Genomic DNA, 18,132 nt, shown 5'->3' on the forward strand with positions numbered 1-18,132 from the left:
TATTGTGAGTATTTTAGGACTTTGCTTAGTCTGAGTCAGTTGATCTTTGTTAGAACTTGGCAGTGCTGGGTTCCATGAGCTGAATTAGTTGCAAATTTGACAAATGTAACAATGTAGCAATCTGACAAACTGTTGAGCACATACAGCCTGAAGATTTAAGCAATAATACCAGAATAGAGCACTTAACTTCTTGCAGCCCAAATGCTAGAGCTGATGTCTAAATAAAATGTGCAAAACACTAATGCCATAGAAATCTTATTTTCAGAATTCCACTCATTTATTTTCACTATGTCCTTTGTTTTCATTTTTTCAGTAACTTTTCATACAGAACTCCATTATATAAGAACTTTATTGATGCAAATATTATTTCTCATGTATTTAACAAGCAAGGGACAAATAAAGACTTTATTTGTCTCTTGCTTGTTAAATACATGAGAAATAATAGTTGCATCACTTCTAAAACAACTCTGCAGTTAGGCTGTTTGAATAAATGGAGTCTTTCTGGCAGTATAAACATCAATTACAACTATAAAAAAGACCACTTTATCGAAGCAAAGAAACACTACTGCGATTGCTATCATTATGACTCCAGTAATAAATAAACTAAAATAAAATAAATACAATAAGAGGAACAAAACAACCCAGTATCTGTACTTCTTGCTATCCAAATGGTCACAATATGTTTATTAATGAAAGAAACAACTCTTAACAAACCAGAGACTTGGACAGTGCAACTCCCTTGGTGGCTCAAAACAAATTCCACCAAAGTACTGTCTATGTATATTACTCCTCCTGTACATTAAGATATGCAGTATGTTGGGCAGTGGTTTCCACTGAATCATTTCAGCCTAGTAAAAGGCATACACATACCAGTACTGCTATACAGATGATTGCTTTCAACAAGGAAAGAAATGTCTTTTTCATGTCTAATGTGTTATAGTGATAATCACTCTTTAACTGGAATTGAAGCCAGACACGCATTCCCAATAAAAACTACCAACTCAGGATTTGACATCATGAGTAAATAGTGCCATTACTCAGTAAATTGGATTCAAGGCTGGTCAGGCGGTAATTATCAACACAACTCAAAAGGGAGTTGTGCATTGATGAAGTCCTGGCAAAATTCAATGTGACATCAAGAACAAGCTTTCTAAGTAACGTTTCCAAACACAGCAAACTAAATCGATAACATGACAAGTAACATAAAATAAGTGCATTCACTGAAGGTCCTGTTTATACCGCAATGGGTATTGAAGGAATAGGCTACATTTAGGGGATTCCTTAAATTGCACTGTGTGGCAGCCTATCTCCCATCAGTTAAGGCACTCTCCTGGACATTATTGCTGTTCTTACAAATTGTGTATTTTCACATTTAAACTCAATCCAGTAATTCTATAAATACGTAAGAATAAATTGTTGGGAATATCTACAGCTGGATGTGAAAATGAACATGAATCCTGACACTGAAACATTAATTGCTTGAACAGGCAGGGCACTTAATCTTACCATTCAGTGATGAAGACTTGAAGGCAAGAATAAATAGCAGTGATATACAAGAGAAGCCACCCCTCCCTCACATGGATGTTAATGGAGGGTTTCTTCTGCACATGAAACAGAAAAGTTATTTTTTACTCCTTTTTTGGCTCTCTGGAGATGACCAACAGCTGTTTCTAGGTCTTCACCTAATCTGCCAGACCCACAACAGCCTCCCCTGGATGGTACTTGACTGATACCCAGGGTTAGTGAGAAGACCAGGGACCTTGGGTCATGCTGACAGTAAGGGTCTTCACCTGTTTTTCCCCTTCTGTGCACATGCCACCAAGACCTTGAGAATACGATGTGCAATTTGTGTCAACAATAATCCACATCTTACTATTGAAAGGGGCAGACAACAGCAGGAGACTTTGCCGACCCACAGGTAGTACCTCTCAGTTATTTCCCTGGTCTCAGCCATGGAACTTAATCCATGGTGGTGTGCCCCAAATATGCACACACACCCCACCCGGGAAGGGTAAGCCGATCATTTCTCTCCAGTACCTCAGACATCCAAGCCACTTAGCTGAGCTCAGGTTATCTGGGCCATATTCAGGGCATTATTCCTCTATGCCAAGGCACTGGCTAGAAAAGTGATTTTTAATGCTTTGAATAACTGGAAATGCTATCAGAATCTGCAAGGGAATACCCATGGTAGCTCTAGTCTTCTAAATGACTTGCACCCAGCAGGAAAGCAATACTCAAGCTGTACCCCCCTCTCATACACACACACACACACACACACACACACACACACATATACAATATGTACCTCATTTATCTCACGTGTGTAGCATAATATAAGCTCATAGAATAAGTATACTTTTACATCTTTGAGGAAAAACATCAGAATCATGAACAGTATAAAGTGGACAGTACTCTGAACTCAAAAAGCAAATGGCTGTCAGTACCTCTGAGACAAAAACATGACAAATGTCATCTAACTGTAAACTGACAGTAATTTTAGATGTGATGCAAAGAAGCAGCTTGGCTAATGAGGTTTTCAGAAATGTGTCCTTGATATGCAGTTCTGTATAAATCACAGTTTTAAACATGTTTACCTGAAGTGAAAGAGGTAAAATCACCAACAAAGTCCACTCTAGGCTGTTGTCCTCTAGTCACGAGTCGGAGTGTTAGATAGTTCCCTGTAGATGAAACAGGCTGAGGGATAGTTTTCCCGCAAAGAGGTTGCCCGATGGGTGTGGCACTCAGATCCTTCCCATCGTAAAACTGTAGGTAAGAGCCAGCATTGCAGGGGTCTGTTAACTCCCATTTGCCCGTTGGCGATGGCTCTCTTGCTCCACTTTGCCCAGGATTAGAAGTGGCTATGTCAGTTGGGTCTCCAGTTGTATTATGTAGTTCATGTAATGTTGACACTGTGGTCAGTTCTCTGATTGATGAGACATGCATTAGGCTGTAGACCAAGAAGAATCTGAACTGGAATTCAATGTTGTCTGTTGGTGATATGGCCTGCATCGTTAGCCTGCAATCTGTTCCAATGGTAACAAAATAGTACTTCCTTGATTCCCTGTGAGAGTTCACAATCATGCCGTCACCTATGATTGTCTGATTGCAGAAATCCACTAGATTAACTAAAAGATTAAAGAAAAGAAAAGATACATCACCTCCTTAACCAAGTACAGATGTGAAAATCTCATTGTCAGGGAATTAAAAACATTTAGCAGTACCACAAGTTTTATTATACTAGCATATAAAACATAAAATGAAGAAACGGTGTCCCATTTCAAAGTGTGTTGTGCATTATAAACTGTGAAATGGCAGAAGAATAGAAATAATACCAATGTAGGACTGGATTGTTATACACTTGTGGGTTCCATTAACCTGTGGCTAATAACAGTTTGGCCCATTCCCACTTATTCGTTATTAAAAAGGTCAGAAGTAAGGCAATGTCCTTAAATGAAGGAACAATTTTGTGTGGTCATCCAGTGCCTCAGGTATAGAATTTCAGGTTGGCATGTCACCTCTCACAAAAATTGAGAGTAAATGGTTACCTTTGTAGTTGTATGCAGTATGTATACAGAGTGGTTAAGAGGGGGCTCTAACCAACTGTCTCATAAGTAGTGTGGTGTGGTATCTTTCATGAAAAAATTTGAAAGTAAAGATATTTCCTTTAATCCCAATTTGGCAGTTTAGCACAGAGGATATAGAATATAAACTGTTAATGAGTTTCAAACTGTAGTCATAGGTTTGACTCCCTCCTGCTGTTAGAACTGTGAACCCTTTAATGCCAACGTGTTGCTGTAACATTTTGCCTGTTGCTTTACTTTATGTTGATACTGTTTATACTATAGTTTTGTATTTTCTACTGTTCTATTATGTATAATTCCTATTAACTAATTCAGAGTTGAATGAGAAGCGTCAAATTAATATTCACTCTGTTTTATGTCTGACAGACACTGAAAGAACTCTGAATTAATTCAATGTTTCACTAAGGATTCTGTTACTACATTGTTCTCTGCAAGCACTGTTACATAATCCACAGATGAATGTGAGCTCAGAATGAATGCAGTGCTAAATTTGGATATTTCTCATTATGTTTTGTTTACCTTTGATTAAAAAAGATAAATGGAACATATTGAGAAATGTCCAAGACTCTTGTCTTTCGTAGTGTGGCTCACTCATCACCCCCTCCTGTCAATTTCCCAAAGGGAAACTGCCTATTTAGGGTCAGCCCTATTAGGACTGAGACCCCAGCTACCCCTGTTAACCATGGTCTATTTATGGACTGAAACAATTTACTCTTATCCCAGCAAACTACGTTATTCCACTGTTGAGACATAAGTTCTGCAGTTGAGTTGTATGGTCAGCATTGCTAGGCCTAAGCCTCTCACCCCTACTAACCATGGTCTGTTTATGAAACAGATTGAAATGGCCTAAAATCACTGAAATAATGGCTCCCTCAACCAGCAGCACCACTCCTGAGAAGAAGTCCGGTAGGCAGTTACCTTCTATGTAAGGGCATGTCACTTTGCTCCCACTGTTTTAGTTGGTCCATCTTACTACTGTCTGCATTGCTCTAGTTTATGGACTTCAGCCACTCAAGTCTCTCTTTAAAACTTTTAGTAAATTAGATAGATAATAGTTACTTCCTAGGTCGTACATTATCTGGTGACTACCCTCTTCTCCTTTACTAAGGTTTATTGACTTTTCCACTTTTTTTCTTGCATCCTGCTCTTTCCCACTGAGTGCATACTTCTTGCCTCCTCATAATCTCTTCACAGTTGCTACTTAAGTATTCTCTTAGCTGCATAGCTTATCTCTGTCCTTCTCTCTATTCTTTTATTGTCTGTCTTTCTCATTACTTTCCTGTCCTCTAGTTATACTTTTGCACTACTGGTTTGGTTGCCTTTGTGTTTTGTCGTTGTTGTCCTGTCGACTAACTACTCTGTTCCAGTAACCATTTGGCTGCACTTTTTCTTTTACCAGTAATTTTCTTATCTGTCCTCAGAACAGTTTCCTTTCTGGAATTCCTTACTGATTGATTGCATTGGAGGTGCTGTGTTGAACTTGTACCAGTTTATGTTGATGTTTGAAAGAGGCTTGGACTTCTGACTCCTTCACAATCTCATAGATTTTTCTGTCTCTCACTTCACTTTCTCCCTCTCTCTCTCTCTCTTACTTTGTCTCTCTCCTTCACAAGTTCTCCTCTTGTGTCTGCTCACTCAACGCCCTTTGGCATATTTCTCAAAGGGTGACTGCCTATTTAGGTAATTTGTTTTTGCATACCTATTATTTGGATTTTATCAATGCATAGTCATGTTAACTGCCTACTGCCCAAAATGCAGTATGTTAGCTGCTAGTAATCTCTTGTACACAATCTTAATACTTATGTTTTTAGCTGTTAGATAGAAGTATCTGAGTTTAGTCTGCATTATTTTATTCCTGAATCAGAAAGCACAGTTAGCTCTAAGACTTCCTAACACTTTCAAACTATTACTTAAACTATCTTCATTAGCCCTAGCCTCCTCATCAGTATCCTGGTCTCATAGCTATTTCTCAAGCAGGATGCAAGCAGTCAAATGAGAAAATTACATCTCCACCTTTCTCCCTGTAGCAACTGAAGTCCCCCAACAGTCAATATTAGGTCCTCTGTGGTTCGATATTTTCAGTAATGATCTTCACCCTGCAACTAAACATGCATCCATCATACACTATGCAGATGACTTTATGCTAATCTGTTCTGCAAACAGTCTAAAAAACTGCAACATCTAACTCCGGAATCCCTTGCCTCTGTTGAGGCATGGCTGTCAGGCTCATTCGTACAAACAGCAATTTACCACCACCTCCTCCAATAATACCACAGTAGAACTAGTAACCAATACCAAACTATTCGGAGTCATTATTGATGACAGCCTGAAATTTGACCAGTCATAAAACAGGTAATAAAGTGAACTCAGGAAAAACTAGGGACTCTCTACAAGATCAAACCATACTTAGCAGACAAAGCCAGAACAACCAAAGCATCTTTTTTCTTTCTGCCTACCCTTCTTTATGCCACCCTCTTACTCATCAACCTGCAGTCCACCTAACTCCCAAACTAGACCAGTGTTACAACAAAATAGCCAAATTCACCTCAAACCACAACTACCGAATTCAGCCCTGTATACCTCTAAAACAAGTTCACCGTCACGACCTACGACACTCCCTAATTCACTCACAGTTAATGACTACCCACAAACTTCTATATCTACCTGAAAATATCCAAGTCTAATTAACATGCTACAGCAGTATAACCCCACACTGTGATTACCTACGACACTCCCTAATTCACTCACAGTTAATCACTACCCACAAACTTCTATATCTACCTGAAAATGTCCAAGTCTAATTAACATGCTACAGCAGTATAACCCCATACTGTGACAACCTACGACACTCCCTATTTCACTCACAGTTAATGACTACCCACAAACTCCTATACCTACCTGAAAATGTCCAAGTCTAATTAACTTGCTCCAGCAGTATAACCCCACACTGTGATGACCTACGACACTCCCTAATTTACTCACAGCTAATGACTACCCACAAACTCCTATACTTACCTGAAAATGTCCAAGCCTAATTAACATGCTACAGCAGTATAACCTCACACTGTGACGACCTACGACACACCCTAATTCACTCACAGTTAATGACTACCCAAAAACTCCTATACCTACCTGAAAATGTCCAAGCCTAATTAATATGCTACAGCAGTATAACCCCACACTGTGATGACCTACGACACTCCCTAATTCACTCACAATTAATGACTACCCACAAACTCCTATACCTACTTGAAAATGTCCAAGCCTAATTAACATCTTCTTCTTATTTTGGCTGCTCCCGTTAGGTGTCGCCACAGCAGATCAACTGTTTCCATTTCTTCCTGTCCTCTGCATCTTGCTCTGTCACACCAACCACCTGCATGTCCTCTCTCCCCACATCCATAAACCTTATCTTAGGCCTCCCTCTTTTCTTGTTACCTGGCAGCTTCATTCTTAGCATCTTTTTTCCCAATATACTCTGCATCCCTCCTCAGCACATGTCCAAACCAATGTAATCTTGCCTCTTTGGCTTTGTCTCCAAACCTTCCAACCTGGGCTGACCCTCTAATATACTTATTCCTAATCCTGTCCATCCTCATCACACCCAGTGCAAATCTTAACATCTTCAGCTCTGCCACGTCAAGCTCTGACTCCTGCCTTTTTGTTAATGCCACTGTCGCCAACCCATAAAACATAGCTGGTCTCACTACCCTCTTGTAGATCTTCCCTTTCACTCTTACTGGTACTCATTTGTCACAAATCACTCCACCCTCTCCATCCTGTCTGTACTCTCTTCTTCACCTCTCTTCCACACTCACCATTACTCTGAACTGTTGATCCCAAGTACTTAAACTCATCCACCGTTGCCACCTCTACTCCCTACATCCTCACCATTCCTCTATCCTCCCTCTAATTCACACACATATATTCTATCTTAGTCCTGCTGGCCTTCATTCCTCCTCTCTAGAGCATATCTCCACCTCTCCAGGGTTTCCTCCACCTGTTCCCTACTCTCACTACAGATCACAATGTCATCTGCAAACATCATACTCCACGGGGACTCCTGTCTGATCTCGTCTGTCAACCTGTCCATCACCATTGCAAATAAGAAAGGGCTCAGAGCCGATCCTTGATGTAATCCCACCTCTACCTTAAATGCATCTCCCTAATTCACTCAAAATTAATGACTACCCACAAACTTCTATACCTACCTGAAAAATATCCAAGTCTAATTAACATGCTCCAACAGCATAACCCCACAAGGCCACTACAGTCTCTCAAGAAGCTGTTACTGACTGTAAGCAAGTCCAAGAATTCCACTGGAGGCATACTGTGCTCTTACTATACTGCAAAAATTAGGAACTCAGTACTTCAACCTGTTAGACAAACTGAATATGCTTCTTCTTTTTCTTTTGGCTTTTCCTGGTAAGGAGTCACCACAGCAGAACAGCCGTCTGCAGAATGATTGGCAGTGGAGTTTTATGGTGTTGAGTTGTCAGCCTGGCGCCCAACCTTCCACAGAAGACACACACATGCACGCACTCACCCCTAGGGCCAATTTAGAGTGTCCAATCCACCTACAGCATGTCTTTGGGATGTATGAGGAAACCAGAGCACCCATAGGAAACCCACACGACCACAGGGAGGACATGCAGATTCTGCGCAGAAGGCACCCCAGCCTAGAATCGAACCGGAGAAACTCTTGCTGTGAGGCAGCAATGCTAACTGCTGCACTACCGCTGCTGCCCTACAAACTGAATATGCTAAGTTATTCAAATTTCAGCTAAAGCTATATCTATCTGCTGCATGGCTATGTTCATGCTCTACTTCTAGCTACACCTTTCCCCTAACTTTCCCTGTAACTTCCTACAACTCAAACTTTTTAGTCATGTCTTTTTCTCTCTACTGTATCCCTCCCCCCATTATCAACTTCTACTTAATCTTTTTGTCAGTTCTAACTGCCACAACTCCTAATATATCTTGGAAAACATACTGTATATTGTGCATCTAAACTTTTATCTTGTAAATAATTTTAGCTGCTTTCTACACTTTACTAAATTCTTTGTATGTTTATATGTTTCTGAATGTATTGTCTTAAATATCTGCACGTTATCTGTCTAACTTGTAACTATTCTGGAGCTTTACTCCCTGGGCATCTGTTTGCTTCGTGGGAATATCCCTGGGACAAATGCAATGAATAAATAAATACTATTGTTCTGCAGTACTTGTTTATAGCTGTTTGTTTCTTGCACATCTGTCCTGCATTATTTACTTATTGGTGCTTTTGATTAAGGTTGTTCTAAACTTTAAGTTCTATCAATGTTACAGAAGGCATAAAGTATCACTTCTAATTTTTTATTCCTCTTTCATCTATTCATTACTTTTATTCTGACAGTCTGACTGTATCCTTCTGTAGGGCATGTTAGTTCTGGTCTGAGGGCTGCTGTGTGGTACGGTTAATACCCTGTCTTTTCCCAGCTAATCCTGAAGCACTTTAATGTTATTCATTTTTAGCATATCATCTATTTCATGACTATCTGCTTTTTACATCACTGTTTATTTTAGTAAATACCAAGCAATCTGCCAAATTTCCCCACCTCTGCTAACTCTGATATGTTTACACAGTGCATCTGAATGACATAGTATCACTTAAACAATGGCATATTCCCCTAGCAAGAATAGTCACACTGTTGTTGGAAGTTTTATGTAAGGGCATGTCCTATCACTTTGTCCCCATTGTTGTAGCTGGTCAGTCTTACTAGTATCTGCATTGTACTAGTTTATAGGCTGCTGCACATAGTTCTCTTGCCTATACTTTCATTACACTAGCTAGATAATATTTTATTTCCTAGGCCTTCTATATCTGGTAGCAACCCTCTTCTCCTTTGTTACAGTTTATTCTCATTCCTGTTTTCTCTTACAGCTCCCATCCTTCTCTTTCCTACTGAGTGCGTACTTCTTAGCTCCTCATAATCTCTTCACAGCCACTACTTAATTATTCTCTTAGCTCCATAGCTTAGCTCAGCCCCCCTCTCTCTGTTCTTTCATATCCCTTTCTTGTTTGCCTTTCTCATCATTCACCCACTCTTGTCTGTCTTTCTCATTACTTTCCTGTTTTCTAGCTTCTTTTCCAGTACTGCTTTGGTTTTCTTTGCACTTATCTTGCTGTTATGATGTCAACTATCTTCTCTGTTGCAGTAATACTTTGGCTACCCTTTCGACCTTTCTTTCAAGGCTAATTTTCTCATCTATCCTCCAGCAGTTTCTTTTATTTCTGGAATTTCTTAAATATTGCACTGCTCCTCACTAATTGCTTCCAGTAGAGCTGCTGTGCTGACCTGTTCCACTCCCCTACCCTACCCCCATACTATCCACCCCTGACATTACTACCGTTATACAGGCCAAGCTCCTCTCCATCTTTTCTTGTCCAATATGCTATAAGTGCATTATAAATCACTCCTTGTGATGTCAGCAGTCTTCTTCCCATCATTTACATCACTTCCTGTTAAAGCCTACCATTTAATCTTCCTTTCACCCCATACATTACTACATTTCACTTTCATAGCTCCTCTTCTTCACACTTTGCAGCATAATTTCTACTCCCTATTATAACATATCTTTAGGTACTGAGCTTTCTGAATTTCTCACTCCTTAACATAGTAGTGCTACTGTTTGCATCTGAGTTCCATAGTGCATTATCTATAAATCTTAACAATTCCCAACATGAACTTGATATTAAATGCCCTGATGATTCTTATTTCAACCTGTTCCTACCCTGCCTACAGTATTTGCTTCACAGCTGTAATGATATGCCTAATTATCCCCATCTTCTTCAAAATTTCCTGCTGAAATGGCCAGCTGATTGATCAGACATATATATTTCTAGGCACCTCTCAAAACAGCACAGCTTATGTGCAAACCTTAACACTACAAAGCACTCATGGTCCATTTCTCTCAGTAAATGTATTCCAAAAATCAGATTCATAACAGCTGTGTTTCTGATTCTACTTGCTGAGGATATTCATCACAACCCTGGACCAGCTATTATCATCCTTTTCATCCTTCACCACATAACAATTTGTTTGTTGGTACATGAACATTAATGGTCATAGTTAGAGGTCTGGTCTAATATATATATATATATATATATATATATATATATATATATATATATATATATATATATATATATATATATAATCCAAATGTTACAGCAGTCTGTCTCCTGGTTAAAGATGCCTCTATCGTTACCAGTCAGTTCTGCGATAAGCAGATACTGTTTAAAGATAATGGACCATGCATAAGTCAAGGAGGTGGCATTCCTTGACTTGTCAATAAAAAACATACCTATCAACATTAATTTTCAGTAGCAAGGCCCTCACATACTGTGGCCCTAACTGGTTAATAGCAAAAGTTACTCTTCGAGAGCATACTAAAATTCATGCTGATCTCTATATTCCTCCATCATCACCAATTTCCTTTTTAGAAACAACATCAAATGCCATTCTAAACAGCACTAGACATCATAAACGTATCTTAGTATGTAATCTAAACCTAATCTGGAAAGACCACCCTAACAAACCAATTACCCAGTGCTATCTCCTGTCAGAATATGGCTCAGCTTATCTCCAAAGGTAACAGACCCAACCCCAACTCAAAAACATCACTCTGCTGGATGTTACCATAACCAGTATCCCAGACAAATAGCAACAACTGCAGGTCCTCTCAAAGGAGTTATTACTTTCCCATTTTGTCTTTCTGGTCTTTTAAACACTGTAAAACTAACCCTCAAATAATAATAACTAGATCAGGCCCTGACTCAACCACAGATTTCTTCTTAAAGTGTTGGAACAACTGCACTAAGATTCTTTTTGTCAAGGTAATGATCCCATTTCTGCACTGTCCATTTTCTATAAAATACTCAGACCTGTACAGACCAGATTATACCTGGCAAAAAGAATGAGTTCAAGGACATCTTACACCCTAGAATATCCCAGTCTTAAACAACTAAAAAAAGTAGAGACAAGACCTGGTTGAATGGAAGAAGGATCCTCCAAACAAACCTAAATTCAAAATATATCAGCAGTGATAAAATGACATAAGGTTTAAAATTAATTTTGCAAAAATTAGTATACCCCTGGTCTACAGAAAATTTACCTAGGTTTAAAATAAACAATGTTGGAGGGTCATAAAAAGCATGGCACATCAAAATTATTCCCCAAGTCTGAGTCAGTAGCATTATGACAGAGGAACATACATCTCAACTCTACAGAATTTTGCAGAATGTCCAGATTTCTGCCTCTTATTTTAGGTCCGTTTTTCATAAATTGGTGGTTTTCTGGCAAATTAGTAGCAAATCATTAAAGATTAAAGTTAGAAAATAACAAAAGACATTTGAGTTTCAGACTTTGTACCCTTCATAAAATTCATGCGAATGCAAAACCTGTTATTCTATCAGCTAAGTTTGTAAGAGCAATATTTAAAAAATTCCCCTATTTTTGGGCCTCTGTCCCACTTTTCCTTATTGCTTTGTCCAGATTTCTTGCTCAAAGAGGTTGAGAGGTATGCAGAGAAGCCAATTACACATCTTAAAGAAAATATAAGTAATCATCCTCCACCTACTCAACTAGCATTCTCCAATCTCCCTTCTTACCAACTAGTGTTTCCTCTTCATAAGATTCTAAACTACCCCCCATTCTACTTCAAAAGTATAAAGCAAATCAAATTTCAAAAACTACTTGAAACATTGGTACTGGCTATAAACCAGACTTCACGACAAAACAAAAACCAAACCAGGAATACAACGTCAAAGCTTGTTTTAATAAGACACAACACAAAGCTTTCAAGCAAAAGTTCTTTCTCAATGCATAAAAAGGCTGAGTCAGTGGTTACATTAAATATAAAAAACAGCCAATAGACAGAAGCATTCAATTAAATACACCTAACACTAATACAATAGGCTAAAATCCTAGCAATTAAACCATGCCCAACAACATAATAAAACAAGACAAATAAACATACACAGATATACACAGCCTGGTTCTATTTAAAAAAACAAAAAATAAACTAATTTAAAAAAAAACTAGTCTATACAATCATGTTTTAATTTAAGAACAGGTTTTAAACTTTTCTGAAAATTCAATCCTGGGCTAGTAGAAGCACAAAAATAATCTATCCATTTACATTCATCAAGTTCAATCAGGAGTTTAATATCACCACCCCTTATTCCTATATTTATTACCTGAACTACACGGAACTTAAAAAAATGCGTATCACCCTTCAACTGAATATGCTTAAAAAGGGCATTGTTTTCAACCTCTCTAGGAATCTCAGATAAGCAGGAACAGATTTGTTGCTTTAACTTCAAATTAGTTTTACATATATAAAAACTAGGACATGCAACGCAGTTAGCAAGATAAACTACATTTACAATGTATCAAACAGATTATTAGTAAATAGTGGCCTATTCTTACCTCTAATATGGAGATTAAAAATCTTACTTTGAATGTGGCAAGGGTGCTTCTCTGCTTGAGAAGGGCACCTGCAACTCTAACTACATGGGTTTTGTCAGACAACCAATTAGCTATTCACCACACAACATAAGGATTTGCATTTAAATATAGATATACACGTTTGACAATAATGCCTGCATGGAGAATAGTGTCAAGGGTCTTGGCCAATTTCCAGAATAACCACTATTCACTACTCTGGTGACTTTTTCAAAGAAATTAATGAGGTTAAAGAGGCAAGCTGAAGTGATGGAGGGTCTAAGGTTAAGAGATTTTCAATGTCAAGATTAATGAGGACTGAAATATTATATTCCGTAGTTTGGCATGTGATGCTGCTGAGACTGATGGGTCTATAGTTCCCAGCATCTGTTGGTTGGACCACCTTCATGTAATGTATTAAAATGTCTGTTTTCCAGGATTAAGAAGTCAAACCAGTGGAATAGCTTTGATTTACTAGATTATGTAGGAGTTACTGAGAATCGGACAACCTGGTATGTTATCTGGGCCCATGGATGCAGACTCTTTAGCTTTTGAGAGTGCTGATAGGGCTTGTTCCAAATTAATTAAAGGTGGAGGTTATGTCTGTGGAATCTGTGAAATAGTTATAACATGTGGGTTGTATAAAATTTGTACCAAATTTGTCAGATAGGATTCTAGTTATTTCCTTTAGGTTAGAGTGAGCAGTATTATTGCAGAGTAGGATCACAGGAGAATACTAGGCTAACATCCCTAAATGGCCATTTTAAACCTCGCCCTGCTTCCCAGAAATGTTTTAAAGGTATTGGTCCCTTAAGTTCTGTGTTGGAGGGTGTAATGTTAGTTAGTGAGCCTTTAAGGCACAATAAGGGAACCAAATTCTGCAGTCTTGCTACAGTAAACATCGACACTAACCCACGCTGCTAAATGAGAAGTTAATAGCACTCATTTGCTAACTAGGTAGGCTCACAAGACACACATTCCCTTTTCAGGAGTGACCCAGGAGCAATGTCTAGTTAAGTGAATTTCTGAAGGTCACACAGCTGATAAAAGAGAGTGTATCAAACCCTGTATCACAAGAACTACAGCTCACAACAGCAAACATCTGTGCCAGCTGACTAACTCTGAACAAATAAATGAGTTAATAACAGTCCATCAGTTCAGCTTCTGCGCCTCACTCTTCGTATGCACACTTACCACCTTCTCATCCATACTTATTGCTTGCAATTGTAGCATATGTTATCTTTCTCCACTCTTAAACTTTTGTAACTCAGTACCACATGCTGAATTTCAAAGGTTCATAGATTCATAGGTTCATAGGTAAGTACTAGGCTAGCTGCCCTCGTGGACCATTTCAAACCTAGCCACTTTTCCCTTTTTGTGTTTGAAATACCCTGTCCCATTTGGTTATAGGTTGGCATTACCTATCCCATGGTCAATAACTATATATTAACACTAATGAGAATATTATACCATAGATAATATGAGGGGACCCATGCATGGGATAATGCATTTAGGAGCTGTCCCGCTCCATTAGTAGTAAAGGGGGCATAAACTGGGGTAAATTTTCTGTTTTCCATCCATAGATCCAAGTTACGCTTGAATATGAACAGGGATGAACTTTGATTTATGTGAAAGGGGATGCATATTGAATCCACTACAATTAACCACATCTCATTTAATTGACATGTGGTTAATTTCTGCAAAACATTTCAATTGCAAAATGGTGTTCTCTAAAGCAGAGACCCACAACAAATCACACAACACTCCTAAACATTTACATATTTTTGCCCTTGGACCTCCCCTCTGGAGGGAAGTCCCCAGAGCACTCAAATAATTGAAATGCACGAGCATTTAAAAAAAAAAGATTAATGCTTTCATTTTGGAAAACCAAACTACCAAACAAAATTTTCCAAAAGGAAAATAGTTTCCTTTTGTAATGCCCCAACCAAATCCCTACCAATACATTCAGACCAAATTTGCCTGAATATTACTAGTATTATGGAAAGGGTAAGGTGAAAGAATGGGGTAGGGAGCAGGGCTACAGTTACCATGTACTAGTAGAGATAGGCAGGGAGATTCCTAAGGAATCCTAACTCATGAGCCCTGATGTAGTTGTTATGCCAGTAAGTCCTCACTTTACAAAATTATATTTCTGATGGGACATCAGAAAATAGATGAGGGAGTCCTTTACAGAGGCTGCAAACTCTTCTCAGTATTTTCACCACTAATCATTCCAGAGTACTTTGCAGCCCAAAATGGAGGAACTGGATTCTTAGTCTGCTTTAACCATATATTGGGGACTACAAAGCCATGAAGTGAAACATAGGCCGTAACCTCATCTCAATAGTTGCACATACTCTTCTTGTTTGCATGCATTAAGCACAGGCCTTTATACTGCAACTTTATCAAAGGAGAAAAGTAACAGAACAGCATACTGAAAAGAGGTAAGTGCACAAACAAGCCAAGAATGGAGACAGAGGTAAACATTCCCATAGGACTTTTTCTGTTTCGTAGTACAGCAAAACATTCCCATAGACCATGTTCCTTCTGTTTGCAGCTGGGAAAGGGACAAATAGACCAAAACGTGTTATTTATGGAAAAAGGGTGAACCATTTGTTGGATAGCAGACAAAGGAGCTAATGTTCTAATGAAATTGATGCTTTGTTACTTCTTTGAATGCCAGCCTGTCAATGGTATATGTCAGTAAAAGCTCAGACAGTAGCTAGTAATAGAAATATAGTAGCCCAATCAGAGGAAGTAATAAGGCCGTTTCACAACAACATCAATTATAGAGTGGACAATAGCAGCATCAGAGGTACAGATACTTGTAAAGATATGTGCTTAAAATATGGCATGCTAGAATTTTCAAAGCACAGTAATACAGTAGGCGATAACACTAACAAATCTGGGTGCTATGTTCTGTTTACAGATGAATATATATATATATATATATATATATATATATATATATATATATACATATACTGATCTATAGTAGTGAAATAAGGTCCAAACAATAACATACAGTTTCGAACTGGGAGCAGAAAAAAAACACAAATGAGGAAGTGAAACTGCTAGTGGTTTAGCAGTAGCACACTCATTTTGATGCCACAGACATCAGAATCTGTTTCCACAGAAAGGTGCTTGGATTTATAGAATATTGTCACCTATTGCACCACCATGAAGAAAAGGATGGACGACTCTCCAAAAAACCTCAGGAACTCCAGGTCAGATCAAAGTCAAATACCAGCCACAAAGTGAAACAAAAAGTGTTTTATTTAAGCTCCACACAAGCTTTTCGTCAGTTCAAATTGAACCAACTTCTTCAGAACCAAAAAACATATACGTCGCAGGACAACATCCCCTTTATAAATGCCCCTCAACCTCGTAGATGGAATCACATGAGACTTTACCAAAATACAGTAAATATACTATGAACCTTCAAATTCACTCGTTGCACCTAAATAAGGTTAACATTTGAATTATACAAATAATTAACTTAGGTGCAACACAAAAGCGCCGATGTTGTTGAACACTACTAGCAAGCAGTATAATCCTAGAATGTCCCAGTGGGAAGGTTACTTCCTAAAGTAAATTTAAAAACATACATATTGTAAAAATATAAAATATTCAAGAATATTATTTCCTCAAGTAAAATACTACATACTTAATACAAAATGTTAGAAATCTTTCCAATTCATTGTAAAATAACTCTCAAGGAAAATATGAAGTAAAAAAAATATATAATGAGGTAGTATTAAAATATTAAAATATTATTATTATTATTATTATTATATTATTATTATTATTATAAAGGGGATGTTGTCCTGTGACGTATCCATTTTTGGTTCTGAAGAAGTTGGTTCAATTTGAACTGACGAAAAGCTTATGTGGAGCTTAAATAAAACACTTTTTGTTTCACTTTGTGGCTGGTATTTGACTTTGATCTGACCCGGAGTTCCTGAGGTCTTTTGGAGAGTCGTCCATCCTTTTCTTCATTGTAGTTTGTTTCCTTTATTACAGTTTGTCAGTGTGGTTTGTCTATGATGGAAGCTACTCCTATTCCCTCGTCTGGAGTTCCACTGGAGGAAGGAGCAGGCAATTTAACTCAGCTACTGGAATTACTTACTCAGAAAGTGAATTCTCTATCCGATCGTTTGGATGGCTTTATGGGATCTCAGCGTAGTCCCACGGCAAACGTTTTGGGCAAACATAATGGTGACAAGTCGACAGAAACAACTTAGGCGGCTTGATTTCAGCCGCAATGTTGCCTTCGGGTCTTTCGGCATCTCAAGGGGAAGCTATTTAACCTACTGAAGTAAGCGTTTTGTCCAGAGTGGATAGTAATGGTGAGCAGTCGACCGACAGTGGTTTTGTAAGGGGGGTTTCATTTTCTCAACCTCCTAGAGTTCTTCCCATTGTCAACAATCTACAAGTACCGTTCAGTATGAATTAGTGGTTAAGCCGTCCTTTTTCCCTTCATGAAAACCAAGGTACCAACACCACAGAGCAAGGTATGTCTACCTCATCTGATTTACCAACTAAATTAAACTTGTTCGACCAGAGTTTAATGAAATTAAGAAAAATTAAGTTGGAGATAGCATGTTTCAATGAATGTAAACAGTCTAAAGTTGTACCGAAGGGGCTTAGGTCTTGGGGTTGGTGGAAAGTTCGACTTTTCATACTGACTTAATCCAACTGTTCAATAAGCATGGATTTGAACTGTTGAATTTGATAAGTAGCCATTATCAACGGGCTGCTGATGGGTTGGCAACTGAAATCAACAAATTGGATGAGGAAATAAAGAATGACTTGAATTTTCACCGTTATCGCTTTGACTACGAACGATCCTTCAGTAGTATTGACCAACTTATTAGTAAAATTACAATTAATAAAATTTAAAAAATTACACAGGGATGTGAAGGCATATAAGAATAGGACTGCTTACCCTAAGCCTCCACCATCCCAAGGAGACTTTTTAGCCTTCAGTACACATCATTCTGATGGGCCTAGTTCTACTGGTTCAGGATTGGAACCGAGACAAGGTGGTTCTGTAAATTCAC

General features: G+C 38.4%; 1 protein-coding gene across 1 annotated transcript in view; it reads right to left on the reverse strand.

Moving 5' to 3' along the window:
- LDLRAD2 (low density lipoprotein receptor class A domain containing 2) overlaps window positions 1-18,132 on the reverse strand; it is a 367,903-nt gene that overhangs the window by 184,268 nt on the left and 165,503 nt on the right. The window contains exon 2 of the mRNA XM_044063239.1: window positions 2,595-3,125. Within this exon, the coding sequence (XP_043919174.1) occupies window positions 2,595-3,125 (531 nt within the window). The remainder of the gene's footprint in view (window positions 1-2,594; window positions 3,126-18,132) is intronic.

This window comes from Protopterus annectens, chromosome 2.part1 (genome assembly GCF_019279795.1).
Source record: "Protopterus annectens isolate FY-2018-M chromosome 2.part1, PAN1.0, whole genome shotgun sequence".
Taxonomy (NCBI): domain Eukaryota; kingdom Metazoa; phylum Chordata; order Ceratodontiformes; family Protopteridae; genus Protopterus; species Protopterus annectens.